The following is a 26,980-nucleotide window of genomic DNA, read 5'->3' as shown; positions in this document are numbered from 1 at the left end:
CTACATATTCAGAATTGTTAACATAACTATTCTACCTAACTATCCCCCTTCCCCCACCTAACCTAATCCTCTCTCTCTCTGCCACTACCCCTCTTTCTTCCTATCACTATCCCGCCCTCCACTTCACATATCTCACTGTCTCTCACAACCTCTCACAATTCTCTCTCACTTTTTGTTCTGTTCCCCCACCTAACCTTATCATCTCCCATTGACACTACCTCTCTCTCATCCTATCACTTTCACACCATCCCCCTCACCTATCTCTCTCACACTCATTCGTCTTACATTCCCCCTATACCCGTTTTTCTAACACTTGCAACCTCTCATTCACTTTATCTCCTTATCCTTCATCCTATCTACCTCTCTCACTCCCTCTCACACTATCCTTCTCTCGCCCTCTCTTTACAAGTCACTATAGTACCTACCTTACCTAACTTAACCTAATCTAACCTTACCTCTCACTATCTCTCTCTCTCTCTCTCTCTCTCTCCACCCTAACTCTTTATCCTTCTCTGCCCCCACTCTCACACTCCCAGTCCCTATAGTACCTACAGGTCATCGTACCTGATAATTGGTGAAAATATTTAAATATCATTGAGGAAATTATTAAAAAAAAAAAATTTTAATATTATACCTGACCAATTTTCTAATTTTTATCATGATTTTATTGATAACTTGAATAGTGTTATACCAGTGGTTACAAAACGAATAATTTAAAAATTGCAAGTAATCTATCCCCTGATCAATTAATAAATTATTAAAATAAAAATAAACCTACTGAAAAATAGAAAATCACTTACCTAATATCTGAATCTACTATAAAACTTCATCTTTGAAACATTGTTAATACATTTCACACAGGCTTCACAACGAATATGATATTTAGTTGGCAAATCTTCACTGACGAATACCATCTCTGAAATTTCAATAAAATATTAAACAATATTTTCTGACCTATTCATTTTAGATTCTGAACGAAGTGATGAATGTATTGATTTTACAATGATGTGTGTTTTTTTTTTTGTGTGTGTCTGTACAGCATAACTAGTCGAAATAATGCTTCAATTTCAAACTTTGGAGGTGGTTTCCGATATAAAAGTGAATGTTAGTGTAATCTATATACAGTTTAATTTTAGAGTTATTTATAGACCACTGAAATTTTAAATTTTTCTGAAAATTTTTTTTCGAAGTGTCGATAAAATTTTTTTGGCCCTATAAAAAAACTTGAAAATTGAATACAAAGTTTCTAATAAGTTATTCTTATAGTGATTAAAAAATAATAAGAATACATTAGCACAATTTTTTTTTATAATCGTTTATAGTTCGAATTTTTACGAAATCTGTCGAAAACACGAAAATTTGCAAGCAATTTTGAAGTTGAAAAATCGAAAAAAGGTTGTGTTTATAACTAAGGATAAAAAATACAAAACTATGTTTTCCACACGTTTTCCCTCAAGTAGCTATAGAGAAAACTCGAAGCATCATTATAGGAGAAATTTTAAGTGTGTTTGAATTTTAAATTTTTACGAAATAGCGTAACGATAATGATTTATCCTCAAACGATTTTAAATATTTGTTATCATTCAAAAAGTATAAGTTGTAGATACTTAAAAATTTTACCAGTTATTTAGATTGGCATTTTCTTTACACGATTTAATTTTCAAAATATTTTGACTTTTTTTGAGATATTTATAGATAACTGAAATTTTCAATTTTTCAGAAATTTTTTTTTCGAAGTGTGGATATACATTTTTTGGCCCTATCAAAATACTTGAAAATTTAATACAGAGTTTGTTATAAGTTAGTCTTATAGTGATTAAAAAATTATAAGAATACATAGGCATATTTTTTTTTTTTATAAGCGTATATAGTTCAAATTTTTTTGAAATCTGTCGAAAACGCGAAAATTTGCAAGTAATTTTGAAGTTGAAAAATCATAAAATTGTTTGTGTTTATAACTAAGGATTAAAAATACAACATTAAATTTTCCATAAGTTTTTCTTCAAGTAACTATAAAGAAAACTCGAAGCATCATAATAAGAAAAATTTTAAGTGCTTTTGAATTTTAAATTTTTATGAAATAGCGTAACGATAACGATTTATCCTAAAACGATTTTAAATATTTGTTATTAATCAAAAAGTATAAGTCATAGATACTTGAAAATTTTACCAGTTATTTAAATTGGCATCAAAAAATTTTTTTATTAGCATTTGAAGTTCATATATCGACTTAATACGTAAAAATTACGGCTATTTTCAAATTACCTTAGATAGAACTTTATAAAAGTTTTTCTTTTTAAATCAAAGATTTGAAAATTATATACAAGGCTCCTAACACATTATAACAATAGCAGTTGAAAAATATTAAAAATACATTCGCACGATTTTTTTTTATAAGCATTTAAAATTCAAACTTTGACTAAATACGTAAAAACCATGAATATATTTTTTTTTGTGTCTGTCATCACGTTTTGGGGCAGTAAAGATGCTTCGATTTTGACTTCAGTACGTTATTCGATCAGAAAGTGAATCCAGTTACTTTTTTAGGTACTTTGGTGGTCAAAAGTATTCTGAATATTTTTGTAAATAATTGGGATAAACAAACTAAAAATTAAGCGAGAAACGGCAAATTTTACGCACAATCAGTTTTCGACAAAATCGATTTTGATTTTTGATGTTACTTTAAAACAAATGACCATTAATAAATGCAATTTTCACCGAATGTTTATATAAGTATATTCTAACCACCATAAAATTTTCAAAAATGTTTGACTTAAGTTGAACTATTCATAGGTATATGGAATTTTCGATCATTATTAGTTTTTTTTAAATTAATATCGATAAAAATTTATTTTTTGGTAAGAAAATCTTGAAAATTTAATACAAGGCTCTTAACATATTGTTACAATAGCAGTTGAAAAATAAAATAAATTCATAGTCACAATTTTTTTTATAAGCATTCAAATTTTGAATTTGGTAAAATACGTAAAAATACACTAAGTTTTCCATAAGTTTTGTTTCAAATACCTATAGAGAAAATTTGATGCGTCATTATATGAAAAATGTTTTGAGCGTTTGAGTTTTAAATTTTTATGAAATCGCGTAATGATAACGATTTATCCTCAAACCAGGTATATGTAGGCATATCTAAGATAATACAAGGTATTATGAATTATGATAACTACATGCAATGTTTTTGGAAAAATTGATTAACCATGCCTTATGAAAAATGCGTCTTAATTGAAAAATAAAATATTTGTTTCAAAATAGAATATATGATAATATTTATATATGATATATCCTAGACCGACAAATCATCTCCGTTCAGAATCGTTTTTCGTATACAATGATACCTATCATTGCATTCAAATTTAACCTACCCTTGTCAGAGGTCCACCCCACCCCCTAACCTGTATAGCAGAGCGATATCCACTTACCCACTTTTTTTCATCATTACAGATAAAATATAGCTAAACAATCCGTTTAATATTATTATATGTTTTGATTATTTTATTCAAGAACTTATTAATTGTATATGGCTATAAAAACATTATACCTACTGTATGGCTACTACGCTACTAAAACTCTAGTACCGATTCATTTTTATTTTAATAATTTTTTATACAAACTTTAATTATTATTGCGTATTTTAGTTTGTTTATTTATTTTATTTCAAGAATTCATGAATATTATTATTATTATTCTATAATAATTTTTGAAAGATTGAGTTTTATAAAATGAATAAAAATTCGATTGCAATAAATTAGAGTTTGTTTATTTACCTAACTTTACGTAACTTCATAATAAATAGTGACTGTACAATTTTGAAGAAAATAATAATTCCCGTGTGTATGTATTAGGTAGATACACTATTTTAACAGATATTTATTATATGTATGATAACTAAGTTATAATATATTTTTCGTAACCGCTTAGTTCACCACACAGTGATCAATTTTTTTAGCCTTTAGGTCATAGGGCTTTATAGGTGTACCTACAATGTAATAACTTAATAAGTACCTATGATATTAGATATAAGGTAAAGAATAAAGGTTATAAATAACTATAAACATCTATAATATACATAATTTATCGAAATAAAATATATTTTATTCTAAATTCCTGACTTCTAACGTTGGATTTGGAACAAATTACCATTAACAAAAATTGAAAAATGTCGATTACAAACACATACCTAGGTTATAATTATAAAATTATAATTATTATACGTCTGGCAACCTGAAAAACGACGCAGAGCGTTTATATTATTCGATCTCGCGTATTTCTTAATTTCGCGCTTAGAAATAAAATATGCGTCAACGATACTTGGAACTTGGGAATATATTTTTCGTGACGTTAAATATTTATTTAAAGCCTAACATAAGATTCAAGCCTCAAAAGAATATGAAAATAAACTTACCTTAAACATCGACTCTTTTTCGGGGTTTTGGTGAAATCCGAGACGTGTACACTCCGAAACCGACGTAAGAACGCATCAGATACTTAATTGAAGTCTGAAAATATTATTAATTATGAAATTAAAATTATACGGAATATAGAATATTTTTAGTTAATGTTTGATCTAGTGATCATTGAAATTATAATTTTAGAATCTTTAATCGACTGCCACTTCTGATTCTGAAAAGACAATTGCCACAGATTATATTATGTTACGCTAATAGAATAAATCCAAAGATATGTAATATTTCAATAAAACTTCTATTACCAAGGAGGTTCACGTTTATGAATAATGTTCATTTAAATAATTAAATGTGATACAACAATAACCAAAAAATATTTCTAATTTTAAATTTAAATTATAATATAATATATTATTTTTCTTAGCCTATTTTTGTTTGATTATTGATTACGATTATGCTTATTTTATGCATTACAGGTATTATATATCTAAAAAAATCAGATAAATGTTTAATTTTTATCTTCCCTACCTAGTAATAATGTGTTAATTTATGTTTTAAATATTTTATTCAAGATATTATTATTTCTTTACTAGTTCACTAACCACAACAAGTTAACTACTAGAACTCGGATACCTACCGGTTCGTTTTTATTTTAATAACGTAAAGATTAATTATAATTACTTGTATTAATGTTTATTGATTTTACTTCCATAATTTTTTTAAATATTATTCCAATTTATTATTTATGAATTTTTTATATATTGTTTTTTTTTTAGAAAATAATTAATAAATGCAATTTTAATGAATTATTGAATTAGGTACCTACGTAAAATATAAAATAACCTATTCATGAAAAAAACCAAGACATAATTAATTTTTTAAGAAAAACAAAATTGTTCAATCTTATATAAAAAAAAATGTTTTATCCTAATTAAATAACTTACCATTGTATCAGTACCTACATATTATATTATATCATTTTTATAAATAAGTGTAACTAATGGCCTTTGTTGCCGATGTGAATATATGCTCAATAAAAAAAAAATATTTATAAAATAATTATAATATTGTTTACCTATAAATCTGTAAAAATGTAATTTAATTTTAAATGGTTTAATTTTTAAGCAATATGAATTAAAAATATAATGTATAAATAGGTAATTATATATTAATCTATGTCAGTTGTTGGCTTATTGTATATATTTTGTATAATATTATATACCCTAATAAATATAGAATGCAAGTCATTATATTCATCATTTTCAGATAATTTCTAATGTACAAAACCTTATCAACCATAAATTTTAATTAAATTGTGTTATTGTTCTATGAAAATATTAATAGCTATTAAAAATGCAGAATTTAATATTACAAATAAAATAATATTGGATGGTTAAATACTTCACCTTCTGTGATAAGTGCATGAATATGAGAACAGTAAGTAAGCACTTAGCAGCTACACAGTTGCAATTTTTTACAAGCTATATTATTATAATATTTTTTAGACGATTTACCATTGAAAACCACACATGACATATTCAAACGAATCAAATGAAAGTTCACAAAATTTCATTGAGCTAGTAGGTGCCAATGGAAACTTAGTGTGAGAAAATAACTGACTCTAATAATAAATAATAATTTTATGTTGATCTCAATGATCTCGTGTTTATATGAACTTTATGTTACAACACAGTTTGTATTCTGTTTATAGATTTAGATAATGAAGATTTTGATGATGGTATTAAAGACAAGGACTGGAAGGGAAATAAAAGCTCAGGAGCATTATAAAAAAGGTCTAAAATCAGAATTTGATGACATTTTAACTAAAACAAGGTGTCATAGTAAAGATTTTTGTAACAACTTTAATAAAAATACTATCGGTCAAATGGTTTTATAGTGAGATATTAAATTAATTAAAGTTAAAAAAGAATTCCCTGATAAATAAATTGTTTTTACAACAATTTAAACAACTTATGGGCAAGCAAATTATCAAGAAATTATAGTTTTAAAGAAAAATAGAAATTCAAAAATAAAATTATCAAACATATATTACATATGAAATTTGCATTTATTGTAAAGCCTGGAATCTTACACATAAAAAAGATTTAATTTTATCTCTATAACTTATTCCAGATACTTATTATCATTTTTTTAAAAACTTAAAAATATCTGAAATTTATAATATTTATAACAAATACTAATAAAATAATAATAATAATAATAAAAAACTATAAAGATGGTGATTAATTTATATTATAAAATTAGACTTATTATTTATTTATTTTCAAAGCCATAGGTAGCATAATATTATTAAACATAAGGCCATGATAATTATAATGAGTAACTTTTATTTTTACATTGTATTTCAAACAAGTATACTTAATATAGTTAATATATTACCTATATTATTAAAATAATAATAAATTATTCAAATTCGTACATAATGTTAAAGTCTTGTACTCTTGTTGTTCAAAAGCATTTGATAATTTTATAGTCATTATCAGTTTAGAATATATTTTTTTTTAATTTGTCATATTATTTGTTACTTTGATACATAAAAATAAGCTTATTGACTTAAAGACAAGTGGTATTTTGTTTTTTATTTAGTGTTTTATAGTAAATTATTTTTAAAGATATTGATTGCATACCTACAACTATTAAATGATTAATTTTCATCCTTATATATATTACATGTACAATTATAAATTATAACACAACAATTTTAATTAAATTTCAAAAAAACTAACAATTAATAATATTTTATTATTCATTAATAATTCAATGTTCAATACTGCCATAATTGGATATATGACACAAAAATAAACATAGCTTAAATTCAATACTGCCATATTTTGGTATGTCTGAAAATCAATTTCTGTATGCAATACAGCCACATATCAAAATATGACAGTCTTGCATTTACTTAAAAAATTGTAAAAGGCCATAATAAGTCTGACTTTTTGGGTTCAAGGGAATATTTTATTACATTTGAAAAAGTCACAATATAAAGTATGTTTAAAGTGCCTATTGTAGTTTTTAGTTTCAAATGCATAGGTGAAGAACTCTTTGCAAACATCACCATTGTAAAAGTGTACGGACGTGTACCTCAATTCATTTATAATATTAAGCCGCAAAACAATTGGTATTAAACAAACTTACCTTAAATATCAATTATTTTGGGCTTTGTTAGAGTCTGCGACGTGTATGCACTCCGACACTGAAATGGAAACTCATCAGATACTGCTGAATTGAAGTCTAAAAATAATGTTATTTATGGAAAAAAAGATTAAACGGAAAACAGGACGTTTTTCGTTCATGTCTACTTTGCTATCTAATTGAAATGTTAGAATCTTTAATAGACTGCGTCCTCCGCAACGACTTTGACAATCGCCATGGATTATATTGTACTAAATCAATAAGAGAAATCCATAGATAGGTACCTAGGTATATATTATAATTATAATACTACTTTTGTATCAACGATTCCCTTGTATACAATCTATTCATTGCAGAGCCTCGGGCAATAATGAAATGAGATAACTATACCGCAATAATGCATAACTTTAAATTAAAATTATGTATAACAAAATAAAGTAGGTACCTTGGTATTATTTTAATTATTTTTTTTTTTTATTTATTTATTTGATTATCGATTAAGAATATTTAAGATGGTGCTTAAATGTTAGAAGCACATGCATATTTTTACTAAAATATATTTCTTTATGAACTATTAAATAAATGTGATTACTGCTTTTTTAAAGTTAAAATTAAGTTATACAGTGTACAAATTAATTTTCCGTACCGACCATGTTGGGCGACAGCTAGTTTGTAAAATTCCAAGTCAAAAGTTTTCTCCGAATACGAAACTAATAATTGATACAAATTTATTATTTATTATAATTAATTAATTATCTACGGCAAAAGCCACCAATATGCCAATCATGAGCCACCACAATCTCATTAAACACATCTTCGTAGCATAATAATATTGTTAATCATAAGGTCATGACAATTATAATAAGGAGGGCTAGGGTTTTAAAGCAAATACTTATTTTTTCATATAGGTAGGAGATAGAAATTTAATTTATACATATATAAATTGGACTCACGCTATTCTTATTCCAAATAAACCAATTTGTTTTAGCTTTTTTTATTGTTTCTTTCAGTTATTTTAGATGTCGAATTTGTATATTATGTTTATTATCAGGGTTCGGATTTTATAGCATCAAAAATCCTAAAATATGCGCTATAATATGACCAAAAAAAAACCGTAAAATATGCTCTATAAATATTCCCTAAAAAAATCAAAAATAGTAACAAATAAAAATAAATACAAATAACTTAAAAATTATAATATAGGTACCTACTATTGTTTTGAACATTTCCTATGTCGTACGTGTGTAAGACGGAGACAACACATGCGGGTTAGACGTCCTCTTAATAATAAAACTATAGGTATACTATAGGTACCTATATAGCCATATATAAGTAGGTACTCACTATGACACTACTCACTACTCAAATACTATAATTATATTTATATTGTATTTTTCTATAAACACTTAATTAGTTTATTATTGTAATAATATTGTCCTTCTAGCAATACCCACCTAGTACCCACCCACCCACTAATATTTAAGGTGTTGCTTGAGCAACACTTGGACCCTAGGTTACACGCCACTGATCGATTGTATATTATTACATCAATAAGATTTCTACAACTTTGAAACCATAGAGGTCTGTGTTTTGTAAGACCTACGATTTGTTTATTGCAATAATCAAATGTAATATAACAATAACCAAAATTTACAATTTTTGAATTACCTCTAGTCGAAATAATGTTTCAATTTCAAACTTTGGGGGTGGTAAAAGGGGCGTCATTCATTTGGGCGAATAACCCAAAATTTACCTGAGTAGAGCTGTATCATTTGGGCGAGAAATTAACCGATCGTTTAGATGAATTTATAAATTATTGAATAATAATAGGGAAGTAACATGTTATATTTAACATATAATAAATACGATCATATTAAATATGAGTTAAAATTAAAAAAACTAGTTAGGTACTATTTTTAATAAAATATTATGACAATATGACAATTTATATGAGAATATATAATGGATATGAGGTACCATACTAATAACAAATTATAAGATAATAAATTATATATGACAATTACAACATAACACATTTTTAACCATATACCAATTAGAATTAACTGAGAGTCCTAAGTCTCTAAAAATGGGAAGGAAAACGTATATTATATAGTCTATAAATTATAATCAATATGATGACTAAATATAATATTGTGATAATTAGTCATAATTTTATAAATTATTTTTTAGGAATAATATTATATAACAATTTTTTTTTTTTAATAACTCGGCTCGCCCAAACGATGTATTAGATAAATTAGGGGTGTGTGTACATTTCGCGCAAATGATGTATATAAATTCGCCCAAACGATATGTTATTTTGGGTTATTCGCCCAAATGAAAGCCGCCCGGTAAAAGTGAATATCCTTGGTGCATTATAGAGGTCAAAAGTAAACATTTTCCAACAGTTCCAACAAAAAAATCGAGAAAAACAAAAAAAAATTACAGAAAAACGGGAATTTTTACGCAAAACCAGTTTTCCACCAAATCGATTTTTTTATATGGTTGTAATTCAAAAACTAATCACTGTAAATTCTTGAAATTTTCACCAAATGTTTATATCAGTGTTATCTATATACGGTTTAATTTTCAAAATTTGATTTTTTTTTTTGAGATATTTATAGACCAATGAAATTTTCGATTTTTATGAGAATTTTTTTTGGAGTGTCGGTAAAAAAATTTTAGATGGCCAAAAATACTTGAAAATTTAATACAAGGTTCCTTATGAGTTGTTCTTATTGTAGCTAAAAAAATTAAAAATCGTTAGTCACAATTATTTTTTGTATGCGTTGGAAAAATTTTAAGTGCGTTTGAATTTAAATTTTTTACGAAATAGCGTAACGATAACGATTTATCTCAAACGATTTTAAATATGTTTTTGTAATTATTCAAAAAGTATAAGTGTTAGATACTTGAAAATTTTACCAGTTATATAGATTGGCATTTTCTTTACATGATTTAATTTTCAAAATATTCTGACTTTTTTGAGGTATTTTATAGACAACTAAAATTTTCAATTTTTCTGAAAAATTTTTTTTGAAGTGTCGATAAAATTTTTTTGGCCCTATAAAAATACTTGAAAATTTAACACAAAGTTTCTCATAAGTTATTCTTATAATAATTAAAAAATTATAAGAATACATAGGCACAATTATTTTTTATTAGCATTTGAAGTTCAAATATTTACAAAAATTAGACTAGAATATTATGTAGATATTTTATAAAGTGTCTGAAATCTGAATAATCTAAAATAGACACATAGTAAGTTCATCACGTTTTGAGGCATTAAAAGTGCTTCGATTTTTGACTTCAGTACCTTATTCGATCAGAAAGTGAATCTAGTTGGTACTTAGGTCAAAAGTAAAAAATTCTAATTGTTTTTCTAAATAATCGGGGTAAACAAACTAAAAATTAAAGGAAAAACGGGAAATTTTACGCACAATTAGTTAAAATACCTACTCAAATACACAATAATAAATAAAAAATCAGAAACAGAAATACAATAATATAATTTTGAACAGCAAATATGAATAAACAATGTTAGTGTAAAAACAAATTAATCTTGATACTTCAGTATTCTAGCATCGTATTCATGGTGAAGTCAATTGGTAATGTATTTTTTGAAAATAGGAAGAGACATAATAGCCACTTCTTTGGACATTATATTATGTATATTTACGACAACCAGCTTTTTTGGGAAATTTTAGCGAATAGTTATTGGTAGCATATCTAGTGTTAACTTTGTGATTTACAGTGGATAACAGGTTATGTTTTTTAGGAAAATGGTACAGGTTTTTATATATAGTTTATTGATATTAAGTACATTAAATTATTCATATAATTTTTTTGTAGGATATCTCCATTTTTTGTTACAAGCAACTCTAATAATAGAATTTTTGCATTTTTGAAGTCGTAATAGCACATTATCATAAGCGCTACCCCAACCAATTATGCCATGATGTGTGATTAAAGGTTCAAAGAGAGTTAAGTATATAAGTTTTGTGTCTTTACAATCTATTATTTCACGTAGAGATTTCATGATGAAAATCATTTTTCTCAACTTATGGGTAGTATTAATAATTTGATTTTTGGAATTTTGGATCATTTTAGATTTCAATGCTTATACTGCTTATAGTAATATTAAAAATTAACATCGTAGTCACTACTCACTAATCGACAGTAGTTACTAATTTTATACATTGCGAATAATGGGTAGTCGGCGACTCGGCGTACGGATTGTGATTGTAAATATTGTTATGAAAGTTTTTTGCAACTACCTACCACTTTGTATAATGGGAAGAAAGCCTTAAAATCCAGTTGGAAAATTATTTTTCATGTTTAACATTGAAAAAGACGAATCGACATGCAATGTCAAATGGGGTTGTCGACCTATTATGAAGTCAAAACCAAGAAACGCATATAAATACATCTCATACTCAATAGAATGGGAAATTTAAGTAAAAGCTAAACAAGATATTGCGAATGAAAAGGTTGTAAGTAAAAAAGAAAAACGTTTACAAGAATCTTGTCACTAGCTTACACTGCGACATTTTCATTGAAGGTAAAACTAACAAAATGTTGTATTTAATAAAATTACTCTGCGTATAGGTATTTGCATATTTCAGTATTCATTTGAAATTATTTTATATATCTAATAATAATACAATTTTAAACATAACTACAACTTTCGGAGATGATTAAAATTTACTTTTTACTACCTATCATCACATTTATGCTGAAATACCCATAGTATATATATATATATACATAATATATTTATTAAATTTGCCTATTTGGTAACTAAATATTAAACAATTTACCAAGTACAAACTATAAGACTATTATTCAATTTGAGAAAATCGAATTTTTTTATTAGTGTAACTCTAAAAAAAATTACCCTAGACTGGTTAAAATTTTCAAATTTTCAAATCTTTTAAAGTTATTTATTGACATTTGAAATTTTCTTTCTTTTTATATAGGTACATGACAGTAAAATGTCATTTTTTTGGTACAAAAGCTTCAGAATTGAATACAAAGCTCCTAATATGTTGTTACGACGACAGTTAAAAATATTAAAAATACATAGTGACTCATTTCATTAATAAACATTTAAATTTCGAATTTTGACAACATACGTAAAAATCACGAAAATTCGCAAATTATTTTAAACTAGAAATTCATAAAAAATTTTCTTTTTAAATCTAAGATTTGAAAATTTTTAATAATCTATAATATATCCTAGACAGATAAACCGTCTCCGTTCAGAATCGCTTTTCGTAGGTACAATGGTATAATATCATTGGATTCAAATTTAATTCCGTCCATTACAGTAATCCACTTATAACCTACTGTACAGCAGAGTGACATCCACGACTTACCCGCTTTTTTTAAATTTATTATTATTATTAATTATGTTTTTTTTTTAAGTAGAGTAATTTAAATTAAAATAACTATAATTTTTAATATGGTTTTAACTTTTTAAGCAATATTAGTGTTATACCAATAATTACTACACTTAACTATGGTAAATTATAAAACATAATGACTTATCTTGATTATATTATATATTCTTTAAATTGAATGTATACAATAGAATGCGAAATGCAATTAAAAATTGACTGCAGTCTATGACTACCTGCAGCCTTTCATCCTATCACAATAAAACTGTAAATGATTTTTGTGTACTTAATTTTTAATCTGTTATATTCGTGTGAATTCTAAATAATCTGTATATTAGGTATCATAAATTCTAATATATATATATATATATATATATATATATATATATATATATATATATATATATATATCTAAACATTTTATCGTGAAAACTTTTGCCTGTGGGCACCAATAGTGTCCAATACCCTCTTTCTCGTTTTTTTATTCTTTAAACATAGTATTAATAAATCAATTTAAGTATTTCAAGGTTACACACTACAGTCTACAGTGTGTATCCATTCCGTATATTTTTTTTGCTTCCTTTAAAAACTTTTGACTGCGGGCGCCACTACCCTCTTTTTTCTCATTTTTATTGAAAATAATTAAATTGCCGTTGAAAATTGTATACACAATTTTAAACTTTAATAACCATGTGCTTTCTAAATTATCATTTGATAATGATTTTATTACGCTTAATACAAAATATAAAGTATTTGATTAAAGTATTTTGAGATTACATACTGCAGGCTTCAGTGTGTATACTTCCCATTTATTATATTTAACATTTTTTTTTTTTGCTTCTTGAAAAACTTTTGCCTACGGGCGCCAATACCCTCTTTCTAATTTTTTTTTAGTATTTTCCTAGTATAATAAAACTGTAAAAATTACTTGGTGAGGCGTGGTCGTACGCTTAATCTGCGGAAACACACTGAGCGTACGTACCGGCTGTAGTTGCTAGCTCCCGGATGGGTGACCAGCTGGGATTTTTAGCAACATATTCTTGCCACACATACACAAATACGTGTTAAAACTCTACCCACTTAAAAACCTAACAAACAAATACACAAAATACCGTACCACCCTACACCCAATGGCTTATGTTGCCGCGGGTATTCCCCTTTAAAAAAAAAAAAAAAAAAAACTGTTAATAATTATTGTGCACACAATTTTTAATCTATTATATAGGTACTCATCTGCATTCTAAATCATCTTTCTATCAATTCAGATATATCTAAATATTCTATCTTGAATTTATCATTCTTTATACATAATATAAACTAATTAGTTTAAGTATTTTAAGATTACATACTGCAATCTTCAGTTTTCATTCTTACTGTATTTTTTTTTTCTCTTGTCTTTCAAAACACATTTACCTGCCGGCGCCAATGCCCTCTTTTCCATTTTTTTTTATAATTCAAATGCAGTTGAATTTTGTGTACATAATTTTAATTCTATTTTAACCAAGTGTCCTCGTAACAAACATTCTTTCATGATATTTATTCTTTATAGTTTTTTTTCGCATTTAACTATATTGAGAAAACTTACTAAAGTCTGCAGTGTGTATTCTTACTGCATATTTTTTTTTAGATTCTGAGCGGAGCGATGAATGTATTGATTTTACCTTGATATGTGTGTGTTTTTTTTTGTGTCTGTCATCACGTTTTGGGGCATTAAAAGTGCTTCGATTTTTGACTTCAGTACCTCGTTCGATCAGAAAGTGAATCTAGTTGGTACTTTGGGGGGTCAAAAGTGAAAATTCTTAATACTTTTCTAAATAATCGAGAAAAACAAACTAAAAATTAAGGGAAAAACGGGAAATTTTACGCACACTCATTTTTCGACAAAATCGAATTTGATTTTTGATGTAACTTTAAAACAAATGATCATTGATACATGAAATTTTCACCGAACGTTTATATAAGTATATTCTATCCACCATGCAGTTTTCAAACATTTTCAACTTAAGTTTAACTATTCATAGGTATTTGAAATTTTCGATCATAATTAGTTTTTTTAAAATTAATATTGATAAAAATTTATTTGTTCGGCAGAAAAGCTTGAAAATTTAATACAAAGCTCTTAACATATTGTTACAATAGCAGTTGAAAAATAAAAGAAATTCTTCGGGAAACTTTCCCGGATGTAAGTATTAACATTTATATTATATTTTATGATACTATCGTGTTTGAATCATTGTACTTATACCTACTTGAATTGTAACATAAAATTATAGTTGACTAATCCTTACTAAATTTTACTATAAATCCTTAGGTACCCGTTTTATCTTTTACTTTTATTACCCAGATTTTATTTGTATTATAATATTTCATAATATATACAAAAATACGTAATATATTATATAGTTTGACTAAATTTGATTGAATTAAAAATATATATAATAACCGTAAGACCATTTTTAGTACGGAGTAGGGACCATTACAATTAATTTATATTTTATTATTTTATAATGTCAAAATTCAAAAACATTAAACCAGTACTAAAGATTTGTGATGTTTTTTTTTCATAGACGAAAGTAATGCGCTTCCGGATGTGTCGCGCTGGTGGTCCTCATCTTAGTTAATAACCAATTAGGTACCTAAATGAGAATTAAAAATAGAATATTATCAATTTATAAGTATTATTATTATTATGTATATTATATTATTATTTTAATTGATAATATATTAAATTATCTATTTTAGATCTATCTTCTCTACATCATACTTAATATTATTTTTTTTTTCTTATATATTATATGGGTACCTACATAAATATAATTAAGATTTTTTGTTTGGGTATTTGGGTGTACCTACTTGGGACTTGAGTTAGTAGGCAGTAGCCAGTATATTTGAGCTTTTATTAGCAATTTGAACTAGTACCAGTTGTCAGTACCTTATACCTATTGTACTAAATTGTACCTATTTACTAATTCCATTTTTGTACATATATGTATCAATTAATAAATTAATATATAAATATCATACATTTTATTTAAATCAATATAATTGTACGATTGACTGAATATCATATATCATTTCAATTTTTACATAATGATTGGCTCACGATTCCAAAACAATTGTGTATTTTAATAATCTATACAATATAACATAATATATATTATTTGGCATGCACATTATTGAAATTTGAATATAAATAACCTACATTACGACTCGTATAAAGTCGGCCTTCGTGCGAATGGTAGCGCACTCTGGTGATCAATTCTGAACTACCAAACTGCCGCGATTTTTTGCGTCAATGACACCCAGCGCGGCGGTAGTGGCACGAAGCTAAGTAAAAAAAAAAAGCGAAGCGGTCACTACTCAGTACTCACTACCGTTACAGTAGTACAGTACTACAGTACATTACACGAGCCAGAGTTTGCCCATTGAATGTGTGTAAATTTGCCCGTTTTCTTTAGCCAGGGCTACAGACCTAATGAATGAACGGATTTGTCTGTTTGTACTGTTTGCAGTATCAATAGATCGGGCATGATTTGTAGATTACACCTTTGTCATTTTTGAAAAAATTGTTTGAATAATGCCGAATATATTAGCAAAAAAAGTCAAGTATTTTCGAAGCAAAACGATATTGTGCTCGGCCGTTTATAATTTTAATTATAACGTTTCACGCAAGCAGCGCACGTGCGCACGAGACCGTATTACCCCATCTATTCCGTATACGTATACGTCGCTTTGGGCAGCGGGTTGCGACTTGCGGCAGTGCCGTATCTAGGCATTGGCAAGATGGGCGGTGGCCAAGGGCGCAGTTTAAAATGATCGCACTAGGGGCAGTGGTTAAACTGAGGGTGGACGAAGGAGGACTGAGTACCCCTTCTTATTTACGGTTAGATTATGCGTCCCCTTTAATTTAAGTCTCCAAAGTCTGGGGGGACGCTAAAAAAATAAATTTATTGTGAATTTAATAATATGTTGCATGTTAATTTTAATAATTTATTAAATTATTTATGCAGCCACACACATTGATTAGATTTCGAATTTAAACGTATTTTATTTCGCTCGAATAATCTCCACGTTCTGAAGATGGTTAAGTTTAGTGCGATAAGCAATTTTTAAATAATAAATTATTGTGTAGTAGTGTCACAGAATAGATTAAATAGTGTAGTGTGTTATCCATAATAGTGTGCGATTCCATGTGATATAATAATTATGGTTTAAATAAAATATTAAACTGAAAGAATATGAATAGTGATATTATTTATTATAAATTGTTTTTTTAATGAAATGTTTAAAACTAAAATGTAAATGTATTTTTTTTTTAATTTCGGGCAATGATTTTCAATTCATTTTTAACTTAGCAGGCATTATATATTTAAAATCATTTTTCATAGGAGAAAATTTGATATTACATACTATATTAACATAACATTTTTATGAACCATGGTGTATAAAAAAATCAAATTATATAGGTTCATACCTAGTAGGTTTCTTAAAAAAGTTTGGTTAGATATAGATTTTGGATGAAGAACTCGGGAACGCTCCTTAGTTTTTGGTAACGTTAGTCCCCCCTCAAAATTTTTCCCACTTTAACCACTGACTAGGGGCGCAATTTTTATATCATTTAAATACTAAAAATTCATTATGAATTTATAACATTGGTTGCCAAGGGCGCACATAAAGCTAGTTACACGGCACTGACTTGCGGTTACCGCCGGTTGCCTGGGTCTTCGCTTATCGCGTTCGTAAATTCGTAATTTCTGTTATCGAGTGTCGACATTCATGACCACGGCCTTACTGCCTTAGAGGCTTAGACTAGTAACAGCATTGATTATAGAATAGAATAGTCTATTCTATAATCAATGGTAACAGTATATAGTAACTTACTATAGTTCATGACTCATGTTTCTGGCGACGTTCGATGTAGATGGCAGATGCGCGTAGCCGCCGCCGCGTCGGTAGAAAAACTACGTTTTATTTGTTGTCTCGTTTGTTTTAGTTGTAGTAGGCCGTACTTTACTACTATATTATTTATTTATATTATTATAATTTGTGATTCTTTATTTCTAAAATGGTTTCTAAAACATATAAACAGAAATTACGAAAAAGGAGAAATTATTTAGAAAAAAAAACGACAATGTGTATGGAGGAATGTTCAATAAAGATAATAAATAAATGGCTACGATGACACTGCAATACATTTTGAACGATGGCCTCGAGGGGGTAAAAATGTACATATTATAATAATGGAAAAAAAAAATTGAATATGATTTTTAAAAAAGAAATAGAGTATATTAAATAAACAAACATAATAATAAAATAAATTAATACAAATATAAAAATTACATATTACATGCCAGTACATAAAAATATGTTATAAAAAACTACTGATATCCCAACAAAATTACTTCGTCGAACTCCGTGTAAAAAATTGCTAGGTAAAAAAAACTAGTCATCTATATAAGATTTCAGCATTATAAAGATGTAATATCATGAATAAATGCTAAGTAAATTAAATTTTAAATTAATTGATTCTATCTCAATCATTTATTTACTTTGCTAGAATTTATTTATTTCGACAAATAAACATGTCTGTTCATAACTGGACTATTTAACAAATTTCAATGACAAATGTTACTAAATTTGTTTTGTAAAAAATTCTTAATTATTTATATATAAAGAAAATAAATTCTAGCAAAGTAAATAAATGATTGAGAATTGAGATAGAATCAATTAATTTAAAATTTAATTTTCTTAGCATTTATTCATGATATCACATCTTTATAATGCTGATGCTGAAGTCTTATAGCTGACTAGTTTTTTTTACTTAGCAATATTTTTTACACGGAGTTCGACGAAGTGTTTTTGTTGGGATAATATAATATCATAATAATATAATGCGTGGTAACATTGAAAGATACGAGAGCGGTGTCACCTTATCTTCTCTACATCGTGTCTTTACGGTAGGTGGAATAATATTATCTACAGCCGTGATAATTTTGATAACGTCGATTCTAGACCGAGTTCAAAATTATCAAATTTTACTAATTTTAGTAAAAGACAAAAGTGTAAAAGTCTTACTTGTGTTAGGTCTAAAACGTCGAAAACTTTAAACTTTAATAATAAGAGAATATTAATTATATGCTGGATATTTATATCAAAATTTAACCATATATTAAATATATGTTAATTTAGTCTTATAATGTTTAAAGAATGTTTTAAGTTTTATAAACATATTAATTCATCTGAACAACTATCAGATGTTATAGACTTTGCAAATGAGATCAATACCGAACTCATGGTAAGTTATTCTTTATAGCTTTCTATAATTTATTCAAACAAAAACACTAATTTATGATTATTATTTAATTATAGAAGCCTAAGAAATTAGCATCAGAATTTTCTAACTATGATAAAAAAATACTAGACAATCTAGGTTTAAAGAGTGATTTATCAGATTGGAATTGTTATGATGTTTTAAATATACCTGGTAAGATATCCAAATATCAATTTAAATAAATTTTAATAATTTTATATATTATTGCTTAATATTCCTAGGTTTAATATTTATTAAAAATCCATTTACATCAAATGGTCAAAAATATTGGATAAAACGATGCATTGTAGATTATACGAGAAAGCCAAATCGATTAAATATTGATGCACATCATATCCTTGGTGATGAAGAAGATTGGTGGACTACAGCAAATAAGTTAGCTGTAAATTATATTTATGAACTATGATTAATATTAAAACCTTAAATACATGATAGTAAAGCCAACAAAAGTATTTACTATATTTTAGTTTTATTAAGATAATAAAGCTCAACAAATTATTTTATTTTATTTATTCTCTTTAATTTAATTTAATCTGCTAGTTATTGTTTCTAATAATTGTTTTTTTTTTCATTTTTAGGATTGGAAATATAAAACTTAGAGATCAATTACGATGGGCAACACTTGGATACCACCACAATTGGGATACAAAAGTTTGTTTCTAAATAAATTTATATATTATTATTATATTTGTTCATGCTCAAATTATTTTTTTTTCACAAATTCTTAAAATTTTAATTAAGAGAACGCCATACCTACATGCGTTGTCTCCGTTTTACAAATATAGAACATAGCAAAAACTGTACTTGCGCGGGACAACTTTTCTCCTTCAGTATGTATAGTAGAATTATTAGGATTCCACAACGCATTGGTAAGAATCTAGTCTGTGTCATAGCATCGTTATTTTTTGATAACATAAATATAATTCAAGTTATCACCATAAGAAAATACATTAATTTTTTCATCTAATTATTAAAAAATTATTGGCTTGTGCCATCAAAAAAATAACGATACTATGACACAGATGAAGTTCTTACTTATACATTGTGGAGTTCTGATAATTCTATTACAAATACTGAGAAAGAACAGTTTTTGCTATGTTCTACGTTTGTAAGATGGAAACAACGATTACGAGAGTAACTTTAAAATAATCATGTTTTTTGCTGCTAAATTAATTTTGGTCTTACTTCCTTGGAATATGACTGGACATAATCTAAGCAACACTTATTATACAACATTAACATTTATAAAAATGAAAGAGATTAATAATTTTGATCATACAATTTTAAATCAGGTATATTCTGAAACCTCAAAATCTGAATTTCCAAAAGAATTATCTAAGCTTAGTAAAACCATCATCAATTTATTACAATTCCCTGATGAATTTATGGCAGAAGCAGCTATTGTAAATTTTTATCATCCGTCATCAACACTCTCTGGACATACAGATCATTCTGAGTATAATCTAAACGCTCCACTATTGTCAATCAGGTTAAAACAATAGATACAAAAATTATGTACTTCATTAAATTAACTGAAAATATTATATATATATATATCTTACAGTTTTGGTTTAAGTGCCATATTTCTTATTGGAGGACGTTCATTGGATGACAAACCATCAGCTATACTTTTGAGGTCAGGAGATGTTATCGTTATGAGCAAAGAAAGCCGATTATGTTACCACGGTGTACCAAAAATTCTGTTATCCAAAAATGATCAACATTTTAATTATGAAAATGAGTTGGAGGACCCTTTTAAGAGTTATATGCAAGTTACAAGGATTAATATAAATGTTAGACAAGTAAACAATACCGTTTGAAATTATTAATTAAACAATTAAACTTAATTGTACACCACACTCAAAACAATACATATGAATAAATTATTTATATAATCATTTAAGACTAATATTTATTTCCATTTTGGTATCCTATTTGTATACTAAAGATATGAAATTATATGCAACTACAGCCATTTAATGTATATATATATTTATGTATGTGATGTAATAAATACTAAATAATATCTAAAATAACAAGTATGCCAAAACTTAAAAATAGCCTACTCATAAAAATTGGTACCCACTATTATTCTTCTATATGATTAAAAATATATTATTATATTTACCATTGCTAATTGTTCAAAGTTCAAAAACAAATTGAGATGGTTCCTTCATGTTATGAAGGAAAGCGATCCCTAAGCAGTGAGAAATTCTTTCAGAGTTAATGTTGAAATAAAGAATGAAGTTCAACCCAAATAGATAGATAATATCTAAATAGAGAATAACATGAAAATAGCTGGTGTGGATGAATTTAAATTGGGAAATGAATATATTATGGATGTATATCAGTTACACAATTAAGTAGTAAGTCTTCTCCATTTTTATTTAAGAATTAAAGTGTCGTCGGTAACACCATAAAAAAAAGAGAGGTAATTTATGTTTAACTGATCTAAAATCGAGCATAAGGTTGTAATTGATATATTTTAATTCAATAATAAATTATTTCATACAAAAAATTTTACTGAGCAGAAACATATATTCTAATTTTAGTTATGAAATTAAAAAAACTTTTTTGAATTTTTAACTGAAGAATAGTTTAAAAAAATATCATGACTATAAGTTGCACGAAGTAAACAGTAAAAATTCAAAATATTTTTAAAATTCTTCCATGTATAGAAAATACTGATATAAATATTTTGTGAAATACATAGTTATTTATTTTTAAATTACAAAACAAATATCAAAAAAAAATTTTTAAAAAATATGCAGTAAGAATACACACTGCAGACTAGTAGGTTTTCTCAATATAGTTAAATGCAAAAAAAAACTATAAAGAATAAATAATCATGAAAGAATGTTTGTTACAAGGACACTTGTTGGAAGTTGTGTACACAAAATTCAATTGCAATTGAATTATAAAAAAAAAAATGGGAAAGAGGGCATTGGCGTCGGCAGTCAAATGTGTTTTGAAAGACAAGAGAAAAAAAAAATACAGTAAGAATGAAAACTGAAGATTGCAGTATGTAATCTTAAAATACTTAAACTAATTAGTTTATATTATGTATAAAGAATGATAAATTCAAGATAGAATATTTAGATATATTTGAATTGATAGAAAGATTATTTAGAATGCAGATGAGTATAATAGATTAAAAATTGTGTGCACAAAAATTATTTACAGTTTTATTATACTAGGAAAATACTAAAAAAAAAGCGGGTAAGTGGATGTCGCTCTGCTGTACATTAGGTGGTGGGGTGGACCTCTGACTAGGGTAGGTTAAATATGAATGTAATGATAGGTATCATACTATCATTGTATACGAAAAACGATTCTGAACGGAGATGATTTGTCAGTCTAGGATATATTATATTTAAATATTGTCATATATATTCTATTTTTAAACAAATATTTTATTTTTAAATTAGGACGCATTTTGCATAAGGCATGGTTAATCAATTTTTCCAAAAACATAGTATGTAGTTATCATAATTCATAATACCTTATATTATCATAGATATACATATACTCGTACCTGGTTTGAGAATAAATCGTTACGTTACGCGATTTCATAAGCATATAAAACTCAAACGCTTAAAACATTTTTCCTATTATGACGCTTCAAATATTCTCTATAGCTATTTGAAGCAAAACTTATGAAAAACTTTGTGTTGAATTTTATAACCTTAAATATAAATACAAACAATTTTATGAATTTTGAACTACAAATTAATTTGCAAATATTTATGGTTTTGACGAATTTTTGTCAATATTTGAAATTCAAATGCTAATAAAAAAAAATTGTGCCAATGTATTCTAATATATTTTTAATCACTATAAGGATAATTTATAAAAAACTTTGTATTAAATTTTCAAGTTTTTTTATAGGGCCAAAAAATTTTATCGACACTTCAAAAAAAAATTTTCAGAAAAATTGAGAATTTCAGTTGTCTATAAATATCTCAAAAAAACAGATATACTATAACTAACAAATATTTAAAATCGTTTGAGGATAAATCGTTATCGTTACGCTATTTCGTAAAAATTTTAAAATTCAAACGCACTTAAAATTTTTCCTATAATGATGCTTCGAGTTTTCTCTATAGCTACTTGGATGAAATCTTATGGAAAACTTAGTGTTGTATTCTTAATCCATAGTTATAAACACAAAAAATTGTATGATTTTTCAACTTCAAAATTACTTGCAAATTTTCGCGTTTTCGACAGATTTTGTAAAAATTTGAACTAGGTATAAACGCTAATAAAAAAAAATTGTGACTAACGATTTTTAATTTTTTTAAGCTACTATAAGAACAACTCTTAAGGAACCTTGTATTCAATTTTCAAGTTTTTTTGGTTATCCAATTATAAAATTAAACTGTATATACATTTGATTATTGCAATAAACAAATCGTAGGTTTTACAAAACGCAGACCTCTTTGGTTTCAAAGTTGTAGAAATCTTATTGATGTATAACATAGGCGCAAATAGACAAATTATTTTGGGGGGACTAAAGCCTTTCCTATAATATTTTCCAAAAATTATATATTCCCAGTACTTACTAATTAATGACTTTTGAACTGGGGGGACTTAGTCCCCCCAAGCCCCCACCTATTTGCGCCAATGATTAATATACAATCGATAATAATATGTTTTATATAGTATCTATCATCTGTGGCAAACGTCAATCGTCGTCACTCGGCATTAATTTCCGGATACGATTCACAATTTTATATTATTGTTATTTCATATTTCATTCTGCTAAGTTATTTTTTTTTATATAACTCGATACTTTCAGTTCAGAGTGAGATGAAGATCAGTTCCTGGATATATGGCGTCTGAGCTCTATATATGGCTCAGTTATATTTAACCCGAAGAATCTATTTATGCGTAAGTTTGATGAACTATTATTTTGGGGCTTACACATTTTACTTTTAAGTGAGTGTTAAAATTAATATTTATTGTCCAGTCAATCTGCTACCCAGTTTCGGGTGATGTAGAAACTAGATGCGTATTTTATTCCCGATCGCGCAACACATGAAATACGCAGCCACTATATCGACAACGACACATCCAGATCGTATAGAATAATACGTCATATTATATTTTAACAATTAAATAAGTATAAATGGTGTTACACATCTAGGCATAATACAGTATTACATACCGGTGTTTTTATATAGGTAGGTACTGTATAATTAAACAAATTTTCATTGTTACTATTTAAATATTAAATGTTTAGTTACACTAAAATATTTTTAAACTCTACACCACATATAGCTGTCAAAGTCCGGCGTAAGTTCTAGGGTATGAATTGACTTAGACGAATTGAATAACAAGTAAATTATAAAATAAATTAACATTACGATGTCATATTTTGCTGTGAACCAACTACGAATTAAAATGACGCCGTAATTTATCAAACATTAAAATATAATTGTACAAAGCAGGGAAAGTCGAAAAGTAAATAAAGTTTTTCAGTGCTGTACCTACCTTGTCAATGAGTAGGATATGTAATGGATGCTCTGAATAGTCTGAATTCAATAATATAATATTATTTTAACCTCTACTTAAAACGGTTTTGAAATAAGATAGTTTATACCTCTATTTCTAAGTATTCTGTGCATTCGTGTTGCAATAGTCAGTATCATAGGAAATAAGTCATTTAATTTTCAACCAGTATAGTATAGCTTCCCTTAATAAAGTATGTTAACTTCTGCCATAAAAAAAAAAAAAAAATGGTATAGGTATATTATGTATATTATACTATTATAATTTATTTTTATCATAAAAAGTATTATTGTAATTCACTTAAGACTCTGCACTATTGACTATTGACGAGTACCTAACGTATCTTACTACACATTTATCGCCTTTCAATAAAATGATGAAGGTACATGTCTGTTATGTACATTTTACAATAGTGACTTCTCACAATCAATAACTAATTTTATAATTTGTCATTCTATCATCATATAAACATTCATATTTTAATTTAACATTTTTAAAACTATTCATTTTAGAAGTCATTATAACATAAGTCTTTTAAAAAATATCCAAAATAAATTGTAATGCGCAACGAAAGCACTATTGAATAAAAACTAAAAATAAGTATTAATATTTTTAAAATTGCATTTGTGTACTTAAGATAACAAAACAAAAATATGTCATGAGAAAACCTGTTTTGCAATTAAAATGGTTTTTTTACATATATAACATATATTTTTATAAATACTTATCGGAATTAAACACGAGAAGTTAAAAATTAAAAATTTTCTTAAATTGTTTAAAATCAAAAGATATAAAATATACTGTATACAGTGTGTATCCAATACAATTAACACTAACAAATTGATTGTTAATTATTAATTATGTGCACAACAATAGAAGAAAATGTTCGATTTTGCATTTTACCATCTAGTATAATAGTTACCTTTATAGTTTATAGACGATACAGTAGATTTGATGTATTATTATATTATTATATCTTACCTATTATATTGATGTATAAGTATACCTATTCACTGATATATATATATTATACCAAACATATATTTTATATTTATGTTAACTCAGTAATTGGCACTACCTAGGATTTACTTGAAAAGCCTTAATCGCATTTATCTAAAATAATATTTATATTTAATAATTCATAAAAAAAGTTTTGTAATAATATGCATGTGATTCTAATATATCAATATAATTTTAATCAATATTATCAAGTAGAAAAAAAATTAAAATAATACTGTATAGGTATATTTTTATAATTTAAATGAAAAATTATAAATTTTGATTATTGTTATATTACATTTAATTATTGCAATGAATAAATCGTAAACACAGGCCTCTTTGATTTAAAAGTTGTATTTTAATATATATATATGTAGATTCATCTGGTTGACGTAATATAATATAATATAATCGATATGGTATATTAAATAGTATCTATCATCTGTGGCAAACGTCAATCGCAATCACTCGGTATTAATTGCCGGAGACAATTCACAATTTTATATTACTATTTTTTTTTTCATATTTCATTTTGCTCAAGTTATTTTTATGAAATACTTAGATACGTCCAGTTAAAAGTGAGATGAAGAAAATCCGTCTCTGAATAAGACAGACGAAGAGAAAAACAGTTCTTGGATATTTGGCGTCTGAAATTTAGATATACCTCAGTCCTCAGTTATATTTAACCCGAAGAATCGATTTACGTGTAAGATTGATGAATTATTCTTTTGGTGCTTACATATTTTACTTTTTAGTGTAAAAATTAATATTTATTGTCCGGTTAATCTGCTACCCGTGTAATGTAGACGGCTTGTTTTTACTGTAAACTGCAATCACACTAATCTCACGCGTTATTATTACTACTATATTATTTTATATTACAAGAAATGAAGGATAATTAAATCATGATAAAATTATTTTTATTAGTTGAACATGGTTAAAAAAGTTTGAAAATGGTGACCACAAAAAAAACTAGAGCTATATTTTAAAGATAAAAATGGAAAGGGGGTATTGGAGCCCGCAGGCAAATGATTTTTAAGAATCAAATAGAAATTTGGAAAAAATTATAATCTTATAATACGCTATGAAGACTGCAATATGTATTCACAAGAAAAATAAAATAGGGATAATTAAATCATGATAAAATCATGTTTTTTAGTGGC

The 26,980-nt window shown here is 26.4% G+C and overlaps 1 protein-coding gene and 1 long non-coding RNA gene across 2 annotated transcripts in view; one reads left to right on the top strand and one right to left on the bottom strand.

Annotated features, from left to right (window-relative positions):
- Positions 1-18,457, bottom strand: part of LOC149055984 (uncharacterized) — a 70,697-nt gene extending 52,240 nt beyond the window's left edge. Inside the window, exons 1-5 of the long non-coding RNA XR_016191403.1 lie at positions 17,858-18,457; positions 16,179-16,303; positions 7,581-7,676; positions 4,421-4,514; positions 801-916 (exon numbers count right to left, since the gene is read on the bottom strand). This is a non-coding gene — a long non-coding RNA (uncharacterized LOC149055984). The remainder of the gene's footprint in view (positions 1-800; positions 917-4,420; positions 4,515-7,580; positions 7,677-16,178; positions 16,304-17,857) is intronic.
- Positions 18,458-18,975: 518 nt separating this feature from the next.
- Positions 18,976-21,205, top strand: AlkB (alpha-ketoglutarate-dependent dioxygenase AlkB). The gene is made up of 6 exons (XM_089227615.1): positions 18,976-19,271; positions 19,346-19,460; positions 19,529-19,682; positions 19,886-19,958; positions 20,600-20,796; positions 20,872-21,205. The coding sequence occupies exons 1-6, from the start codon at positions 19,173-19,175 to the stop codon at positions 21,125-21,127; spliced, it is 894 nt and encodes a 297-aa protein (XP_089083741.1). The 5' UTR covers positions 18,976-19,172; the 3' UTR covers positions 21,128-21,205.
- Positions 21,206-26,980: the final 5,775 nt, after the last annotated feature.

Source organism: Diuraphis noxia, unplaced genomic scaffold, assembly GCF_037042655.1.
Source record: "Diuraphis noxia isolate RWA-SAM2 unplaced genomic scaffold, SU_Dnox_SAM2 contig0004, whole genome shotgun sequence".
NCBI classification, from domain to species: Eukaryota; Metazoa; Arthropoda; class Insecta; order Hemiptera; family Aphididae; genus Diuraphis; species Diuraphis noxia.
This window is presented reverse-complemented; position numbering and strand designations above follow the sequence as displayed.

What these genes read in the sequence shown, in the direction of transcription:
- AlkB (XM_089227615.1), top strand. Translation starts at nt 19,173, where the DNA reads ATGTTTAAAGAATGTTTTAAGTTTTATAAACATATTAATTCATCTGAA. An exon ending in TGATGTTTTAAATATACCTG is followed by an intron (nt 19,461 to 19,528) that starts GTAAGATATCCA and finishes TAATATTCCTAG; the next exon opens with GTTTAATATTTATTAAAAAT. An exon ending in TGGTGGACTACAGCAAATAA is followed by an intron (nt 19,683 to 19,885) that starts GTTAGCTGTAAA and finishes TTTCATTTTTAG; the next exon opens with GATTGGAAATATAAAACTTA.